Below are 19949 nucleotides of genomic sequence, written 5' to 3'. Positions count from 1 at the left end.
CTAATTGTTTCCACACATCCGTATTATGATATCAAGTTTTCTTCAAACTAAAACTCATAGAAGCTTATTTTAACAGTCACTCAAAATAACACTGTGTCCTGTAATCTTCATGTGCTGCATCAGCTGATAGTTTACATTATAGATCTGTTCGCTCAGCTCTGTTTTTAGACTGAAAACAGCCACAGTAAAACCACAAATCACCTCAGTTTTCTGTACAGTTTGTGTTGTCAGTAACTGAACTAAAGACCTGACTGGAGTCAAACAAAGTCAGATCTGTCACAGTTTAGTCTGGACTATGGATCAACAAACACCAACTTAGCAAAGAGAATATCCCATAATAACTTTATACCTTTATAAGCCTCAGAATTAAACTCACCTGTGACTTTCTTCACTTGTGAAGTGAAATTTGAAACTGACAAACACATGTGTCAAAGTTCTTCCAACATGATTAAAATTACTTTAACTTCTGTCCAAATTACTGAAAGTGTGTGTTGACTTCACATTTCACACATCTGAGTTTCTTTCAACTCCAAAAAGGAGTTTTTACAGTTGAGTTCACTTGAATAAATGCTCATATGATCCAGTCTCACTCCAAATCAAAGAAGAGAGAATCAGTTAAAACACAGAGACACTATTAATAATCTGAAGATGCATTAATAATATCAGTCACACCAGGGCTGTCACTGCTAATACTTGGACTGTAATGTGATTTTCATGCAGGGGTTTGACTTGGAATGGATTGTTCTTGCATTGCTGTATTAGTTTTAAAGGATGTGAACAGTTATTTCACCAGACTGATTAGACAGACAATACATGCTCATATGGATCAAATAAATAATTTAGGGTTTTTGAAGATTTTTATTGTTAATTACTCTCACATCTCAAATACTTACCCCATAAAGACCCAAACATCCACTGTTGACCAAAACTATCTACTGATACTAAAATGTTTAATACCTGTTGATCCATTAATCCTATCAATACATTTAAATACTTGGTGTTAAATAATTTGTCATCTTTTCATGGTCATCAGATATGATCCATTTGGACATTCAGAGGCTCCGTTGTGAATGTATAAACACCATCTTCTACACTGATTCACCAGTGAAACCCATGGAGTTGGATCAATGACAGTGGATGGAGACACTTGTTTTTATCTTCAGATGCTGAAAAAGTCATTTTTTTCTTCAGTTTTCTCTGTTTCTAATATAATAACCCTCAACTTTGAGCTTTTATGAACATCTACATGATCAGTAAATTAATTATAGGAAAATGCTTGATTTACACTGAAAAAGCACTGAATAAAGAATATTAAAATAAATGGTGATAAAACACTTAAAAAGGTTAAATACTTCTTAAATAATTCTTGTATCATTTGGATCTGAATACTCCTTAAAGACACAAACAAAGGCGCAGACTTCCCTTTAAAGTGATTTATTTTATACACTCTGTACATCCCAGCCTGTCAGTTTTTAATATTACTGCATTTTAAAGTCAAATACCAGACGACACCAGAGCTGCTTTGGTCATTTTTAGGGAGTCTTAACAGGAGGTGAAGGTCTTCCAGAAGAAGTTGCGGCAGCCGGCTTTGCGTTCCCGTTGTGAGAAGGGTACATGTCGACGTATCAGCTCCTCCCTGACTCCCAGCTGCTCCTCCAGCTCTGGCAACAGCATCACCTCGTCTCCTCTGGATGCCATCAGCTCAGACAAAAACGACACCAGCAGCCGGTGGGCAAGATCCTGAAAGACAGAAAAAAAAAGGTAATCAAGAGGTAGTTTACTGGTTTTCAGAAAGTTCAGTGATGCTTTTATAGACACTTCACTGCAATAGATGATTGTTTGTAGCTGCTGAAATGTTAAACTCTCCCTCTATGCAACAAATTTTTTTTTTTTAATTTGTTTTTCAGATTTTATGAACATGAACAATAGAAAGAGCAACAAATGAAAACACCTACAAAAAGAGAAAGAAAATCCCACCCAAAACTGATGAGCGCTGCCATACACAACAAATTTAATGCATCATAAAAACAGTATTCTTAAATGTAAATAGTCTTGTACCAGGAAAAAGAAAAATTCAAGTGACATCAATAGAAATCTGAAGAATGAAAGCAAGTTGTGTCGATTCCTGGCAAAATCTAGTTTAATAATAGTTCATTTCCCAGAAAGAAGGCTTTTACTGCTGATACTGAACATTTTGTTTTTGAGAACAGTGATGCTTTTGACCATTTTAACAGTTTTCCACAGCAGATAGTTTGTGATTTCACGATGAAGCTCGGACAATAAAATTCACTGTGTTCAACAGTTACAGAGAATGATATCAATGTTCTTTTCCCTTAAAATCTGCAGTAAACAGACTAACTACAGAAAGCCCAGTTATTGTCAAATATGTGCAAATTGTTAGATTAAACCATCAAGACAACATTTTTCACGGCTACATTCATTAAAACTAGAATAAATTTCAAGTCACAATAAATTAACACAAAACTGTAAAAATGCTCAAAGGTTAAATAAGTTCTTACCACAAGCAACAGATTTATCAAAGGCAGACTTAATGTTCTCAAACTGAAAAGATGTGTGACTCAAAATAAGAAAAACAGTCTTGTTCCTCTGCCAGCATTTTCTACAATGCATTGTTTTAATGTTTTATTGGTTAAATCAGTACCAAAACATAAGCTGGAATGTTTTAAAGAGACAAAGTTAATTTATTGTCTTAAAATGAGCCTACTTAGAAAAAAAATAATCCTGTCAAGTATTTTTCATAAAAGAAAAAAAATTACAAATTTCTGTGAAACAAGTTTTTACTCCAAAAATTAAAAGTAGCAGCAGATCATTAATTTCTGAATCAATTTTCAAGTTGATTTCCTTTTTAATTTTTTGAAGTATTTGCTTTTGAATTTGTCATTCTGCTGAAAAGATACTGTTGAAGTGCAACATACTCCTTTAAGACTTTATCCTCTTAATTCTTTTCACTTTTTTTTTTTGCAGCAAGGATTGTCGTTTCTGAAACTTTTCATTTTAAGATGATTTTAGGGCAGATTTCTTCCATCACAAATATTTCTGAGCCAGTTGCATTGTGGGATATGAAGCCTCACAAAATGAAAATTATTTTTACAGAGCAGAAAACATGTGGAGGTCATCTGTTGAACTTTGGAAATTAACAATATTTGATCATCCAGACGTCATATTTTCACTTAATTTGTCCTTGTTCTTTCAGTTTTAAACTTTCTGTGCATTATCTTCTGAGCTTCCTGTTTTTTGTATTGTATTATTCATCATAGTGCATGAAACCGGTGCTGTAAGAAGACCTTTAAATTCTCCTTTAAATGTCCTGAGCAAATACAGAATGAGGCATTTACTGAACTTGTCATGAATAAGGACAGAAATGAGGCGTTCACAAAAAGGTAAGAGAATGCCTCAGTCGATCCATATTCATAAGAAAGTAAGTGAATATGGACAGAATGAGGGGTTCACTTACTTGTGAATATGGACAGAATGAGGTGTTCACTTACTTTCTTATGAATATAGACAGGCTGATGCATTCACTTACTTTCTTGTGAATATGGACAGAATGAGGCGTTCACTTACTTTCTCATGAATATGGACAGTGGAGCATTCAGTTTCTTAGGAATATGGACAGACTGATGCATTCACTTATTTTCTTGTGAAAATGGACAGAATGAGGCGCTCTCTTACCTTTTTGTGAATATGGACAGAATGAGACGTTCACTTACTTTCTTGTGAAAATGGACATAATGGCGTTCTCTTACCTTTTTGAGAATATGGACAGAATGAGGCGTTCACTTACTTTCTTGTGAAAATGGACAGAATGGCGTTCTCTTACTTTTTTGTGAAAATGGACAGAATGAGGCGTTCACTTACTTTCTTGTGAAAATGGACAGAATGAGGCGTTCTCTTACCTTTTTGTGAATATGGACAGAATGAGGCGTTCACTTTCTTGTGAACAGACAGAAATTAGGCATTTACTCACTTTTTCATGAATATGGACAGAATGAGATGTTCTGTTACCTTTTGGTGAATATGGACAGAATGAGGCGTTCACTTACTTTGTCGTAGATGAGGTCTGCTCTGTGAGGAGCAGCGCTGACCATCAGAACAACAGATGAAACCAGAGCCAACGCCAACACCTGCACCTGAAGCATCTCCACATAAAACCCAAACAGAGTTCAGATCCACTGATGACGGCCACTGTTGGTTTGGAATGAACATGAGGTGTGTGGAGTGGATAAATAGGCCTCTTCAACTTTAGACCCTCCTCATCATCATCATCATCATCCAGCGGACAGGAGGATGTGATTGGTCGGCAGCGAAGGATGAGGTGGTGTGTGGTGGAGGTTGTGAACAGACGTGTGTGTGTGTGTGGACGAGATAAGGTCAATGTTTGCCTCCATGACACAGATTAAACTATCGATATCTACAACAACAACAAAAAAAAAATTCCCATTTTTCTATTCAGATGGTTGTTGTGCACTCAGCTGATTGTAAATATGTGATAATAAATTCAAACCTAAATCATGACTTCTGGCTTTGTTCGTGTCCGTCCAGATCATCCATGTCTTTGCTTTGAAGAAGCCTCAGCAGGACGTCCTCACGCTGGGCAGAGCTGTTAATGACACAAAGTGACTCAAATGTTAATGAGGCTGAGTCAGTGCAAAATGAACAAAGAAAATAACATCGAAATGTCACCTACAGCAAATGACTACTTCACAGGCTGGAGAAGAGTTTGGTCAAAAAGCACAAACTGACTGCTTCTTCTGCTTTTATATAGACACCAGCATTGTAAATATAATGACTAAAGAGCTATTGTCCATTTTCAAATATTCAAAAATGACTTAAAATTATCAGTAGTGTTTAAAATAAAGAGCTGAAGTTCTGCCAATGTATTGGATTTTACAGATATAAAGCAAATTTATTTCCAGCAATGGACTAGGGGATTTATGTGACCACTAGAGGGAGTGGTGAGTCAATCTGCAGGCCAAGGCCGAATTGAGGATGAGAACCAAGAAGCAACAACTTATAGCATCAAAGAAAAGAAATGCTAAAAATAAAAGTCATTGTTTTCTCCACTGTACACAGCTGTAAATGAAAAGAATGGCGCTTAGGTGAGTTTGATTATGAGACTTATGAAGGTATAGAGTTATTATGGGATGTTCTTATCTTTGCTAAGTTGCCATTTGTTGATCCACAGTTCAGACTAAACTGTGACAGTTCTGACCTTGTTTGTTCAATTCCAAACAGATCTTTAGTTCAGCTATTGACAACACAAACCATACAGAAAACAGAGGTGATTTGTGGTTTTACTGTGGCCGTTTTCAGTCTAAAAACAGAGCTAAGCTAACAGAGCTGTAATATAAACTATCAGCTCATACAACACGAGGATTATAAGAGAGTGTTATTTTGGGCAACATTACAAGTTTTTTTGGTGTATGTGATACTTTACTTAATATTAAGCCCCAATTACACAAAAAACAATTAAGGTCTAGGGCTCAAATTCTGTACATTAACATTTTTTCGAAGTATGAACAATATTGGACATGGTTAGTCTGGAGGCCTCTGGTCATTTCACATGGATCGATCAGTAATGAGTCAATCAATAAGGACCTAAAATAATTTGGTTTGAAATGTTATTTTAATTACTCAAGTTTCACCATTGTTTATCATTTATTACTCATTGTCCCTTGTATTATATCATGTTTTTAATCATGCTCTTAACAGGTTTTATAATGACATTTTTAGTGATATCTGATTACTTTTATTCATTTTAGTCTATTGATTTTTTGTCTGTTTTAACCAGGATCAGTGAGCTGCTGGCAGTACCTGTCCATGTCTTTCGTCTGTGCCGTTTTTAATCTGCGCCCTGTATGTGTCCTGTGGTTTTAATGTTTTTTGTGTATAATGTTTGAGATGCCCTCTCCAAACTGAAGAACAAATCTACCTGCAGGCATCAATAAAGTCACCTTGAACCTTAAACCATTAAAAGAAAAATAAATAAAAACTACTTTTGATATTTATTGAAGATGCACATATTGAAAAAGCTTCAACATTCAGGATTTACTGCAAGTGTTTTTGCAGGAGTTTCTATTTCAGAGTACATATTTCAGGAAAGAGCATATTTAAAGTATTTGGAAAAACATAACATTAAAAGTTTCAGTTAATTTACTGTCCGTTTGCACCATTACTTAAAACATCTTTTGCCAAGAACAGAGAGTAGGTGGTAGAAGAGAATTACCTAAAATTGTGTTAATGTATTTGGAATGTTAAAGATGTTATTATGACATAAATAGGCTTCCATATCGTGACCTCATGGATCCCCTTAAGATTGAGCCACAAGGGAACGTTGTAGTTTTTGTTAATAACTGTACTGTATGACTCCATAGACCTCAATACATCAGACTTAACCTCATCCACCGCTAATTTAATCACTCATTTGATGTTTTAAATAGTGGTGACCTTTTCCACTGCGGTACCCCTTCCTCTTCCCCCTTCTCCACAGGAGTCTATCTAATCAGCCCACATCAGGGTCCACGGTCTAAGTGAAGGTTGGTGTCGTGACCTGAGGCGTCCAGCGGCGTCTACTCTGACCATATTCATCACCGACCTCCTCCACCTGCTGTAAACACATTAAATACTGTCAGTGTCCATTAAACGTCTTGACCCAGCGGTCTTCTTAACCCGTGAGGGAACAAATGTAAATCTGTCCTGTTGGGATTAAATCTTGTATCTCCATAAGATCTAAGATCTGAGTGAGATGAGGCTTAATGAACATGACCATGCCTTTTATTTATTGTTACTTAATTAGTAATAAATTAAACCAGGACTCCCTGGTCTATCAATGTTGAAAGCTATTACTACATCTCCTGAAATTCAATGTAATAAGCCCAGAAGAGGATTTTTGATATTCTGTTAATGTTTCTAGATTGTTTTTTGATGTCACATTCTTAATTTATAAATTCTTAACAGAAAAATTTTAATAATCTATTTATATGCCACTTAAAAACAGCAATTTTCAAATTGCTTTCAAAGATGTGTTACCACATACCAACAGCAAAGAAAAATAGGCAAATATACAAATATTTAAAACGGTTAAAAGTTAAGAAAATAAATCAATACCCAATCCCAATAAGGGTGCAACAAAAGAAAATGGGAACAAGAGAGATGACATCACATGAAAACAGTAGAAGTGGTTACACAACTACAGGAATAAAAATCAGGAAAAGGAAGGAGTTAAAAACCATAGAGGCGATGGAAGGTACAAAGAGCTAGAATGAAGAAACTTAAATATGAGAAATATACAAGTAAATAAAATAACTGGAATGCAAAGTGCTGATGCAAAATAAAAACAAAAGAATATGATGCTAAAATCACATGAAAGCCAGCCTATAAAAGTGCATTTTAAGAACTGATTTAAAAGAGGTTACCTAGTCTGCATGTCTTATTTCAACAGGCAGGTTGGCCTGACCAAGAGGGGTCCAATCTAAGTATATGAGGTCAGTAGTTCTGTTAATTAACTGAGCAAGGTCTAGACACGCTTTAAGTCAGGGGTCACCAAATCTGGTCCTTGAGGGCTGGTATCCTGCGTGTTTTAAATGTTTCCCTCTTCCAGAACAACTGACAGTCGTTATCAAGCTTCTGCAGAGCTTGATGATAGGCTTATCATTTGAATCAGGTGTGTTGGAAGAGGGATACATCCAAAACATGCAGGATACCGGCCCTCGAGGACCAGGATTGGTGATCCCTGCTTTAAGTGATCAGGAAAATATTAAAATAAATACAGCTTATTTATTCTATACAATGGACAAAAATGTAATATTTTTTTGATTCTAGTTTTTGTTGGATCAAATTACTGATTTAAAACTGCACAACAAATCCATTTGTCTATTTTGTTCATTCATTAATTTTAATCAGCATTACCAAGCCCTTCTCCTTTGCCGTGACATTCCATCAACCTGATAGATGTGTCCTATCGGGATGCAGAAAGAATCTGCCAAATCAGATAATTTCACCATTTAACAGGTTTAATAATTTGGTATTAAGTTATGACAGTCACCCCCCACATACACACACATTTGCCTCTTAAATTAAAACCTCAACTTGCTGCTTAAAAAAAAAGATTGTGCAAAAAGAACTTAAGGAAAAGTTTTATCTTCACCACTAGATGTCACTGTAATACTATGAGTTGCAGAAGCATCCCCTGATAATCCAGACTGTGGCATTTCCACTGTTTGTACTGGAGGGAACTCTGGAGGGCAGCCTGCTCATGCAGCTGCATCAAGGGGCCCATTGGGAGTTCATCCTTTGAGCTGAACCTGGAGGGGATGAGGAATAAGATGACCACCTCACTGTCACAACAAAAGTAACTTCTCACACTGACTTAATTACACTGTTTATCAAATGTAAATAGCCTCACTGTACCTGTATTTCCTTGGCGTTTCATGGTTCTGTCTCTCAAAACCTCATCTGATATTAAGGTCTTTCATTTAATTAGATTTTCCTTTTAATCACCCATTTACTCAACTAGATCTTAATTGCCATCTAATTGAATCATGCATTTACTATCTGAGTTTGATCCAGTACATTTGCTTTGAGTAAATTAAAGATTAAGAAATCTTACATTAAAAGGCCTTGTGTTTCCATAAAATCTCATTAGTCAGATCGACCACTTAAGATGAAATTATGAAGGTTCATAGAAAATGAATACTTTTATTACAGGAGCTGATGTTGAAGGACATTGTTGTTGGACACATTTCCCATCAGAAAACAAATAACACTCAAACTGAAGGATAAAAACATTGCATTTGTTCCTTTATTTCAGTTTAACAAGACAACAAAAAATTTTAAATAGGCACTTGATATATTATAGCCTTATAATAGCTAATTGACTTTACAATATATAATACATTTAGAGTTCAACTATAATTGCACATTTCCCAAGTTCTTTTTTTTCCCCCTACTTCATAAAGTGTTAAATCCTAATAAACTTTCTCTCAGAAGCAGGTAATGAAGATCACACCTCAACCTGACTGAACATTAGTGTTTCAACACTGGTTATGGATACTATTAGTTGTATTTCTGCAAGTTTGATTAATTTTATTCTAAAATGAATCTAAGTGTAGTGGCATTTCCTGGACTGCTGGCCCTGTGAAGAGAGAAAATAATTAAAATCTCTTTAATCAAAACCTTTTATTTGACGATTGAAGTACTGACTTTTCTTTGCAGTGTTATGTAAAGAGCTGAGCACTTTGACGTAACGGACAGGAGGATGACGAGCAGCTCGTACTGCAATGAGTCCTGTAGTCTGTGGAGTAGCAGGGAGTGGAGTATGAAGCGCTGTGGTTGGTTCGATGGCTGCTTCAATTGTTGTCGTCTCTCGCTCTACATTAGAGTAAACAGATATTAATAAATTATTTAACTTTGGATATTTTTTACAAATTACATCAAATTATCATTAATATTTCAAATAAGCTGTGAATTTCTGTAGAGATGAGAACTTCCATTTATTTTTTTATATATTTATTTATTTTCATTTATTTCCAGTGATGGCCAGGGATTTATATGACTACTAGAGGGAGTAGCAAATCCCTCTGTCAGCTAAGGCCAAGTTGAGGATGAGAACCAGTAAGAAACAACTATTAGTGTCTGAGCAGAAAAGTAGTGAAAAAAATAGAAGCAGTTTTCTCCACTGGACTCAGCTGTAAATGAAAAGAATGGAGCTTGGGTGAGTTTGATTATGAGGCTTATGAGGGTATAAAGTTATTATGGGATATTAGCTTTACTAAGTTGCCATTTGCTGATTCATGGTTCAGACTAAACTGACAGTTCTGACTTTTCTGTACGGTTTGTGTTGCCAATAGCTGAACTAAAGATCTGTTTGGAATCGAAGAGGTGATTTGTGGTTTCACTGTGGCAGTTTTCTGTCTGAAAATAGAGCTAAGCTAACAGCTATAATGTAAACTATCAGCTGATGCAGCCCATGAACATAAGAGTGTCCTTTTGAGCGACTGTTAAAATAACTGGAGTTTTAATTTGAAGAAAACTCGATGATACATAATACAGACGTGTAGAAACAATGAGCTTCACACTTTATTCAGTAACGATACTGTGGGTACATGGGGGTGATTCTTTGTTGGTTTTGGTCCCAAGTGTGTTCTGGTACCAGACTGAGCCCTACTGGTCAGAGTTTGGAACATCAATACTACATAGAAAACACTAACATGCTTTATGAAATGGTTGAAGGCCTACCTTTCAATTTTGCTGAATGACTGATTTGTCCAACTACAGTTGTATCAGCCTCAAACCGGAACATTGAGAAGAGGCGATGAAGATCAGCAATGGGATATGCGCACTGGACCGTCACCCTATCAAACAGGAGAGACATGTTTTTGATAGTCGACAGAATAAAGATAAAGAATAACTGAATAAATATGCATGTACTCACCTGTCAATATCAGTGCTAGTGTTGGTTGTAACAGGCAATAACTCTGGGTCGAACAGAATCCTATTTTCATAGGTCACATGTCCGTGGCTGAGCTGGAGAAAACAAAAGCATGAAATTTCAGACAGAAGCAGCGATTCATTCTGCGTTTGTGAAGTTTGTGTTCGTTTTGTGTTTGTTATTGACTTAAGCAATTCTATTAGATCTGCAATGATCAACTGTTCATCAACTACCTGAGTCAACAATTTTTTTATACTCAGCAACTGGCTTGAGTTAAAATTCAGATTCCATCTTCTCAAATTTGAATATTTTCTGGTTTTTCCTCCTCCGATCTAAACTGGTCTAAAACCCAAGGCTCTTCAAACAGGACATTTGAAGACAACATCTCAGGCTTTGGGAAACAATCGTTCACCTTTTTTAGAACAAATAATTCATCAGGAATATAATCAATAAACCAATCACCAATGAAAGTAACTTAATTACTATGGAATGTCTGTTTTCTACATCCACAATACACCAATTTCCATGTTGAGAACTCATCTTGGCTTTTCCACTACAATCCTTATGCTCACTTCAGAGTTTACAGCTTTTCTAAGACAGCCTCCATTGGATTAGAAATGTAAATTGAGTAGAAATGCTTTGTCTTTGAGAGGCAAGTTTTTCCACAAACTCAAAAAGATGAAAAACAAGGGTGTTAACATGTCATGTCCCTACTAAACTGACTATAATGAATTTCGCATAACACTAAATTATGAAGTGGTTCCAGGTATAATTCATGATGAGTTGTGAATTTGTCCAATAAAAACTACAATGTGTTGAAGTATTACACTATTTGGAGCTGGATATGTCCACTGATTAAAGTATGTTATAGCCACAGGAACAAATTTTTTATAGCTTTTTTCTTTGGACATGGAATAAAAAAAAAAAAAAAAACATTAACAAAATGTGAAAGTGACCGTTCACCACACAAGTAGAAGAGCACAAGCAAATAATCCATAGCGAACCTTTGAGGTGATGTTTATTACCTTCACTACAGATCCACAGGTGTTGACCGGAAAAGAGAACAGAGCCCTGGTGTCGTCTGCCTCTCTGGGTCCACAGTTTTTGTCCAGGAGGTTGGTACTGGCCGGGACCCCTCCACTTGGAACGGCCAAAGACAGGTCAGCGACCACGGTCATCATCCCATCAGTTGAACACACTGCAGAGGCATAGGTCTAATTATTACACCAAACCTACCCACACAACAGGTTTGACCTCTAATACTGAACCATTCAGAAGTATTTACACCAAAACTAAATTGGGTCAGAACCCAGAGAACAGATTGATGGACAAGATGATGGAAAAGTCTGAGAAACCTGCAGTAGCGCTTTGTGGAAAAATTAAAGTAGGATAAAGGGAATGCCGGACAGTGAACTAGACCAATAGTTGGCTTGGGCTTTTTCAACCAAATCCAAGAACAGATGGTAAACAGTTAAAAATGAAAAATTAACAGGTGGAAATGGAAACAACCTTCATCACAATGTTTCTGCCCAAAACTGGTCCAATCAGAATCATCTTTATTTGCCAAGTACGTGAACAAAAAGGAATTCTTTGATAGTAGTTGTCTCTAGTAAATTATAAACATATGATTATATATAATGTAAGGAAAGTAAGATAAAAACATAACATGTACGCACTTGAAAACCCTTGGCCTTCAGTCCACGCCAGGGTTTCCTTATCATTGACTATCTATTGCCCCCTCCCCAGTTGAGAACTACTGGCACACACCAAAGTTTTTGCACATACGGACAGACAGACGATGAACTGATGACTATACCCTGCGGCGAAAATTACACATGTAAATGCTATATTCAAGACACAGTACCAACTTATATACAGTAATAGTGTCATTTGTGTACATTTATGGAAAATAAGGGAATAATGCAGGTTCCCATGATACTGAAGTTAACTTCTGTTTATTCTCACCAATGAGCTCTTCTGCAGTGAATGGACACGTCTTGACAGTCGAACTCTGGATATTTGACGTTTCTCGATCTCGCACATAAATCTCAAATGTGCCATTGAATCCTTCCAAAGTTATATTCTGGAAACAGACACCACAGTTTTATTAAGTTCAACTTCACTCATTCCTCAGATCTAACTCTTGTTTTCAGTCATTCGTCTGTTCTGACCTTGTATTCGTAGCCCTGAGTGAAGAGCGGCGCCTCCAGCAGCAGATCGTTGCCGTCGTTGCTCATGATGTAGCCGTACTGGTTGGCCAGGTCCGACGTCAGAGGGTCTGAGCCGATGACCACCTCCCACTTGTGGTCCAGAGACCGGCGGTCCAGTCTGAAGACGATGCCGGTCTCAGAACAGAACGCATCGAAGGCCGGAGGAGCTGCAAAAGACAGCACCGTGGTTCACCTGTGCTCAGCTTCAGACATGTACAAGAACAGTCTGATGTTGAAGACTTACTCAAATCAGTCCAAACAGCCACGAAAGAGGCCACGTGGTAAAACGGTTCATCGTCAGGTACAATAGTCAGTGTGTAGTTCACATCCAGCTGATACTGAACAACTGCATCTTCTGTGGAAAACTGGGACACAAAGGAGTTTAGGATCAACTGCATTAACTCTTTAAGTGCCAGACAGTTAAGGGGATAATAAGCCTTAAAAGTGCCAAAGAATTTGGCCGTTTCAGTATTTCACGTCGTTTTCATAATATTTGAAGAATCCTGCAGGAAACCACTCGGTAACATCCGACCGATTGCTGATTAGATCCAAAACGCACCGGACGCAGCCGATTCATTATTGATCGTAATTTGCATAATTCATAATAATAATAATAATAATCTTTATTTATATAACACTTTTCATACATTAAAAACTGTAGCACAAAGTGCTTTACATATCAGTTTAAAAATCAGTACCGCTCCCCACCCACACATATACATGCAAACCCACATATACATGCAAACCCACAAGCTCACACATACTTAAGAAGACTGACTGAGCACGGGTAGACCAGAACAAAAATGTACAAGTAAAAGTAAAACATTAATTTAGGAGGCGCTGTCTCAGGGAGCCATCCGCACCAGGATGCAGCCGCCGACCCCGGCGACCAGGCACCAGCAACACAGCCCCGCACCCCAACTAGTGGGAGAGGGCCAACTGGGACCCCCACCCACCAGAAAGGAGCGGACCCCAGTGAGAGAAGGCGCCACAGCCCCCGGAGTCCACAGCCGCCCCCCGGCATGGAGGGCTCCCTCTGATGAAACACCGGAGAATAAGAAACATTAAAAAGATATAAAAATATTATTCGGTCGCGTGACCTCAAATTCCCGTCTGCTTGGTCTCAAAAGGGGGACACAGAAAGAACGTCATCGAAATGTGAGAAAGAAATGGGGGTGGATGGTTTGTTTGTACACAAATGTGGCGTGTTCTCCAAAGCCGATTTAATCGGCCCATGGCACTGAAAGTGTTAAAAAGGGAACCTGTTGACCTCAAACAGTTCTGTACCTGTTGAATGACACAGGGGTCGTCAAACGACACCTTCAGAGTGAAGCCGTGGGTGGTGTCAGGATGAACCTCTTCTCCCACTTCACAGGTGCTCGTATTTGTAAAAGGCGCCGTAAACAGTTGTCCGTTCAGTTCAAGACCAACCAAATTTACATCTTCAGGGATGTCACCGAGGTAGATGGTGAAGATGCGATCCTCTACAACAGTTCCTGAAATTAAGAGGCATTTACACTATGTTCACACTTCAGGTAAAAGCAGAACAAATCAGATTTTTTACCCGTATGTGACCCATATCTAATTTTTTTATGACATTGAGTCCATTTACATTCACACCAGACCTCCACCCATTATCTGATTTCTTGAGTTACAATGTAAACAGTATAATCTGATATGTTTTATCAGATAACAGCAGTAATCCGATTATGTGAAATCACATTAACATAACTCAATTTCTCCCCAATACTCCAATGTCTTCATCCATGTATACCTGTCAATCTAATTTATTTCTATTCATTTCATCAGCATAACCTGATATGCATCAGACTTTTCCATTATTGAAATGCAACAAAGGTCACATTCTGCGCTGGAGGCGGTCAGACCTGGAAAGATCCATATGTACCAGTACTTCCATAAACTGTGGAATGTCACTTCAGGACCGTAGACTGTTCACATGAGTCTCACGGCATCGCGTTTACATTATGTGATCAACCATGTAAAAAAAAAAAAAAAATTCAGCAAAAAATAAATAAAAATCCGAGTTGAGCATTAAGACCTGTAGTGTGAGAGCAGTGTTGGATTGTGATGAGTGTCCGGATGATTGGACCTACGGTTGTCAGTGATGACAGGGTGTCTCAACAGGCCAGTAGTCAATGCCCTGTGGTGGCGGAGTCTGGTCTCCACTTTATCCTTGTCCACTGAGATTTGCTCCATATAGAGATGAAAGATGAAGAACTCAAAGAGGTCACCGATCATAACGCTCTGCAGAAATAATGGTTTACAGGTAGATATGATTATTCTATACTTCAAACAGTGACACTGTGCAATTAGCTCCACCCCCAGACCTGTAACACCACAGGAGTGTACAAACAGCCAAATCAAGACTCAAATTTAACTTTTAAATTAACACTGCTCGACTTGCTGTGTGGCCCATGGTTTTTGACAAAGACTCCATGGTTGTATGAGCTCATATTTTGTTTGTTCATATTTCTTCTACACACTGGTCAACCTCAGTTTCCTTCTTACCGTCCTGTGACGTCCTTCTGCGCTGTAGGGGATGACGATCCGGACTGTGTTGTTGCGTTTCTCTATGATGTAACCCCTGCTCTCTGCGACTGGCTGCTCCATAAGTTCACCACTGAGTCCAACACTGATCTGTTTGGCATTCAGTCCAGGGAACGGTGTCTCAGGAGTCTCCCATGTCATGTATCCTCCGTCCTCATATGAACCTTGATCTGTTTGTGGTTAAACAGAATAACAGGGTCAAATCGCTTCAACAAACTACAGAAAATTAGATGTCAATACTGACACATTGAGCAGGCGATGACCAGGTCGACCATTAGAACGACCCAGCTTTGTCTGGAGAATAGAGTAGCCTGGATGACCTCTACTGGAACATCATTCACCTGCAGAGACAATCAGGTCCAGAAAAAAGCCTCACAATTAAAAGCAACAGTACAGACTGGAACTGAAACTGCAATGGATTCTGGTGTACCATGATGCTGTCCGAGTCAGGTTGTCCATAGGGCGTTCGAAACACAATCCTTCCATGTGCCACGTTGAACACATAACCCTGGGTACGAGCTTCCTGTAGGTTCATGGTTGTCGCCTGCTGCCCTGCCTTCTGGAATCTCACTGTCCAGACTGAAGCTGATCTATACGCCTGGAAGATAAACCACAGGATGAATTTATAAAATGTAAAAATTACACAAACATTAAAAAATTATGGCATCAAAATCATTTTTGCTCAGGTTCCACATTCATACCAATATGACCTCAAGTGGGTCTGACCAGTAATAGAATAACCTAGAAATAATAACTCCAAATTTGTCACCATTTTAGTGTAAAAAGGCAAAATTGCATGAACATGTTTACATTTACAAGCCATCCTTTCAAATGTCTTGAGAAGTTGGTGCAATTTTAACAATATTCTACCTGTTACTAAATGTTTTGTGCATTTGTGGATCCATTGATCTGTAATGCACATGTGTAAATGATAAACAGAGGCATAAAGTAGTTAAAGTTTTTTTTTAAGTTTCAGTTTGTTCATGTTATTCACATTTTTTAAAAGAATAGTTTGTAGATTTAAACATTTTCAAGATGCAATTTAACACTGTTATTCTACTAGTCCAATCCATTTCATATATTGGCTGAATGTGGCCCCTGAACTAAATAATGGTCTAGACTCTGTCAGAGTCCATGTCCTCCAGTTAATCAAACGTACAGATTGGACAGTTGTACTCCAGAAGTCTGTCTTTAACCCACAAGTCACGTCACTCTTCACAGACACCTACAAGAAAAAAAAAAAACAAAACCCACACAATCAAGTCAGCATCTCACAAGAGATAATGATTGAATAAAAAGAGCCACCGTCAACATCCTTACTTCCATGTAGTTTTCTTCACAAGTGACCTCTCTGGGAGACCAGGGCAGAGCTGGAGAACAGGTTTTGGTGAAAGTGTAAGTGACTTCCTGTCCCCTTTTTCGTCCGTGTGTCGCAATGAGGTAGAAGCTGAACGTGAATACTTTGTCATCCTGAAATATTCAATAGGAAAACCAAGTTCAAATTGCAGTCTTCTGGAGAGTTTTATCACTGATCAGTGAAATACTTGCCTTTCAGTTCGAGCCAAGCCAAATTTACAGGAATGAAACCTCAATATAGACTGTATATATAGATGAACTCCATGACAGCCCTAAAGACTAAGCTCTAGGGCTTAAAAGTAACACCAAAGTGAAAATCCGCAGTAACTGAATGTCTACTTGGGTCTATAGTTCATTTCCACCAAAGCAACTGTACAGGAATGTAATCAAAATATATTGTGAACAATGCCCCCCCACCCCCAATCAAGTGTATTTATTTTTTTAATGCCTTTGGACATCAAATTTAATGCTTTTTAATGCCATTTAAGGCCTTAATTTTCACCAAATCTATTTAACTATTGTTAATGTTTTTTAATAACCCACAGAAACCCTGCTATTGATAGCCCCATAAAATGAAGTAAAGCATCACCATTTCCCCTGGGGGTGAGCTTCAGTATAGTGCCTAAATCATCTTCAATATTTTTTCAATGGGGCTTCTTTTTAGGTAGATTTTCATGAGACTCATTTGTGTTCAGTTCACCATCTCTGATCTGTTTGTTTTTAATGGATCATTTGGTGTTACACAGGTGTGATGACTTTGTCCCTAATGTCCTGTTTTTGTGTTGTACAGTAGGTAAACCAACAGTTGCGTACTTTGTTGTGGGTGTGACAGCTGAAGTACGAGGCTCGGAGCTCCACACGGTTCTGCAGAGGAAGAACAGTGACTGTGTATCCACATTCTGATGCGTACTGTCCAACGACAGGAAACGCACCTGTCCCGTCTGAAGGAAAACAAGAGATGGAAAAGACACCCATGTAGCTGCAATGACCATTTGAGCCCAGGGTTACAGTGCCAATATCACAAATAAATCACAATTTGAACCTTTAAAGAACAAAAAAAAAAATTTTGGACATTTGACAAACATATTGTGCATCTCTAGATGTAAATAGGGTGAACAGACACTGTTGAAAATAAGCTATAGCTTCTCAAATTTTGGTCTCACGTTGTTGCAGATTTCTATTCAGGCCATGATGATACGCAAAGCTTACCAACAGCACCAAACTGAGGATCCCGCCCAGTGAAGGACAGATCGACAGCAGTCATGAAATAACGGTCACGACACTCCATATGGAAAACTCCTGCATGGACACACAGATTTGACTTCAGTATGGTTCTCAACAGAAAACAGGTACATATAGGTTAACCCTCAAAGACAAACAACTACTGGCAACCAAAAGCATCTACTGATCTAAAATGTTTAATACCCGTTGACCCACTAATCCCATAAATGCATGTAAATTACTGGTGTAAACTGCAGTTTGTCATTTTTCATGGTCATCAGATATGATCCATTTAGACATTCAGAGGCTCCGTAATGAACATGGAAGCACAGTCATCTTCTACAACATTGCTTCACCAGTGAAACCCATGGAGTTTGATCAATGACAGTGGATGGAGACACTTTGTTTTAGATACATATACTTTATTGAGCCCATACTGGGAGAGTGTAGAACATTCAATTATTGATATATTTTGCTGAAAAGGTAACTTTTTCCTTGAGTGTTCTTTTATGTGACTCAACTTTACTTAGCTTTTATGAAAATCTACATACTTACTAAAATAAACAGGAAAATACTTGTTTGTCGCTGAAAAGTGCAAAATACAGGAGGATAACAATAGGTGGTGATAAACCACTGAGGAAATGTTATATGCAGAGAAAAAAAATCATTCAGGAGCTGAAACAAAAGTAGCTATATGTCTTTATGCATCAGTTCTATCAGTGGCTTTGACCACCGTGCTGATGAAGATCTGGATGTGGTCCCTGAGCACCTTCAATGGCAGCTCACTGCTCCTAATGCAATGTTAATTGCTAATCGCTAATGCTAAATGCTAATGGCTAATCGCTAATGCTAATTGCCAAATACTGTGTGTGTTGGGATGGGTAAACTGCAGACTGGAATTCCCTATGGGGATAATAAAGCTTAACTTCAGCATTACCTTCATTTAACCTCAAGAAGTCAACTTGTATTTCTGTTCTTACCATCAGGAAGTTGAAGTGGTTCGTTGGTTGTTGATGAACTTGATGTTGCAACCAACAACATATATAAGACCACACTGTTGAAACAAAAAAAGGCAAAATGTTGTAATTATTTCAGCTGCAACCGCAACATGCTGTGATATCTTGCCAACACTTCATACCTAAAACAGAAACCGAAAGCCATAACGTGTTTAGCAGCGTCTAAATCTAGCCCTACGTGCTAGCAAACTACAGCTGCTAAACAAAACAAGCTAACTTTTACTACTGCTTATTTCCTGCCCAAACCTACTGACACTAATGTTTGATAAAGGTTTTTTCTCTTTTTCTTTTATAACCTCACACGTCGTCTTCCACGACCAATGAAAAGTCCTCTAGTGTTAAATGCACAGGTGAAGCTTGTTAGTAATTAACCCAAATCACTGGGCCTCAGGCGTCCAGGCTGAACATGACCATTTTAACCTAATGGCTGAAGAAAGTGAGGAAAGACACAGCAACAAAGTCCAAAAATAAGTGTTTGTGAGGTTTAGCAGTTGTAGTTTACTTTAGATTAGCTTTAGACGCTGCCAAAACATAATGTTTTTAGGGCTCTGTCTTGGGTAAGCTGTGTTAAGACATTCTGGTGAGGGCCAAAGGGCTAAAAATGTTATTAGATTGAATTTTGTTCAGTGTTTAAGTTGATTGATTGATTTATTTATTTAAGCCTAGTTTTAGTTAGTTTTATTAGTGGTTCATTTGGAAGATTTTTAGCTTTTACAGCTTTGGAAATTATGACTACTTGTTATTTTCTGCATTCGTTCAATGTAACAGCCCTTCAACATGGCTTTTGCATTGTGTTTTTGGAATTATTCATGTTACATGTTATTGAGAAAAGTTATTTTTCACTGCTTTCATGTGTCTTCTGCCAGATTTGTGTTTCATAGTTGTGCACAGCAAAGAAACTAAATTGTTTTTAAGTCACATTCTCACAATGGAACAAGAATCATTTCCAAAGCTGTGGTTTAAGTTACTTGATTTTCCTTTTGTTTGGATTTAGTAATGGTTGTGATTTATTCAGGAAAGCCTTGATTTATAGAAGCTACAAAAGGTAGGATGAACAAATGAAACCAACTATTTAATTTTTACCATAATCTCTCAACAAAGCTGCTAATCCTGCAGTTGCATTGTTCA

The 19949-nt window shown here is 37.8% G+C and overlaps 2 protein-coding genes across 2 annotated transcripts; both read right to left on the bottom strand.

Annotated features, from left to right (window-relative positions):
• Positions 1 to 1418: 1418 nt before the first annotated feature.
• Positions 1419 to 4245, bottom strand: sst5 (somatostatin 5). The gene is made up of 2 exons (XM_030162477.1): positions 4065 to 4245; positions 1419 to 1740 (listed from the first exon to the last, which is right to left on the bottom strand). The coding sequence occupies exons 1-2, from the start codon at positions 4158 to 4160 to the stop codon at positions 1543 to 1545; spliced, it is 294 nt and encodes a 97-aa protein (XP_030018337.1). The 5' UTR covers positions 4161 to 4245; the 3' UTR covers positions 1419 to 1542.
• Positions 4246 to 4530: 285 nt separating this feature from the next.
• On the bottom strand, positions 4531 to 18829 carry LOC115438343 (uncharacterized). Its single transcript, XM_030161918.1, has 19 exons — positions 18786 to 18829; positions 17794 to 17883; positions 17398 to 17525; positions 16549 to 16698; positions 16388 to 16453; positions 15659 to 15826; positions 15473 to 15569; positions 15190 to 15398; positions 14775 to 14925; positions 13948 to 14156; positions 12905 to 13025; positions 12622 to 12827; positions 12416 to 12533; positions 11476 to 11648; positions 10454 to 10545; positions 10258 to 10373; positions 9219 to 9390; positions 8181 to 8324; positions 4531 to 4621 (listed from the first exon to the last, which is right to left on the bottom strand). Exons 2-19 carry the CDS (start codon positions 17870 to 17872, stop codon positions 4531 to 4533), a joined length of 2490 nt encoding a protein of 829 aa, XP_030017778.1. The 5' UTR covers positions 17873 to 17883; positions 18786 to 18829.
• Between the last annotated feature and the right edge of the window lie 1120 nt (positions 18830 to 19949).

This window comes from Sphaeramia orbicularis, chromosome 18, assembly GCF_902148855.1.
Source record: "Sphaeramia orbicularis chromosome 18, fSphaOr1.1, whole genome shotgun sequence".
NCBI classification, from domain to species: domain Eukaryota; kingdom Metazoa; phylum Chordata; class Actinopteri; order Kurtiformes; family Apogonidae; genus Sphaeramia; species Sphaeramia orbicularis.
The sequence above is the reverse complement of the archived record's forward strand: the minus strand, read 5'-3'. Positions and strand labels throughout refer to the sequence as shown.

Coding starts and splice junctions, on each gene's coding strand:
- sst5 (XM_030162477.1), bottom strand. CDS start 4,160: ATGCTTCAGGTGCAGGTGTTGGCGTTGGCTCTGGTTTCATCTGTTGTT. Junction 1,741..4,064: donor CAGACCTCATCTACGACAAA/GTAAGTGAACGC, acceptor TCTGTCTTTCAG/GATCTTGCCCACCGGCTGCT.
- LOC115438343 (XM_030161918.1), bottom strand. CDS start 17,872: ATGGAGTGTCGTGACCGTTATTTCATGACTGCTGTCGATCTGTCCTTC. Junction 11,649..12,415: donor CACTGCAGAAGAGCTCATTG/GTGAGAATAAAC, acceptor ATGCCTCTGCAG/TGTGTTCAACTGATGGGATG. Junction 4,622..8,180: donor CTGCAACTCATAGTATTACA/GTGACATCTAGT, acceptor TGTCATTAACAG/CTCTGCCCAGCGTGAGGACG.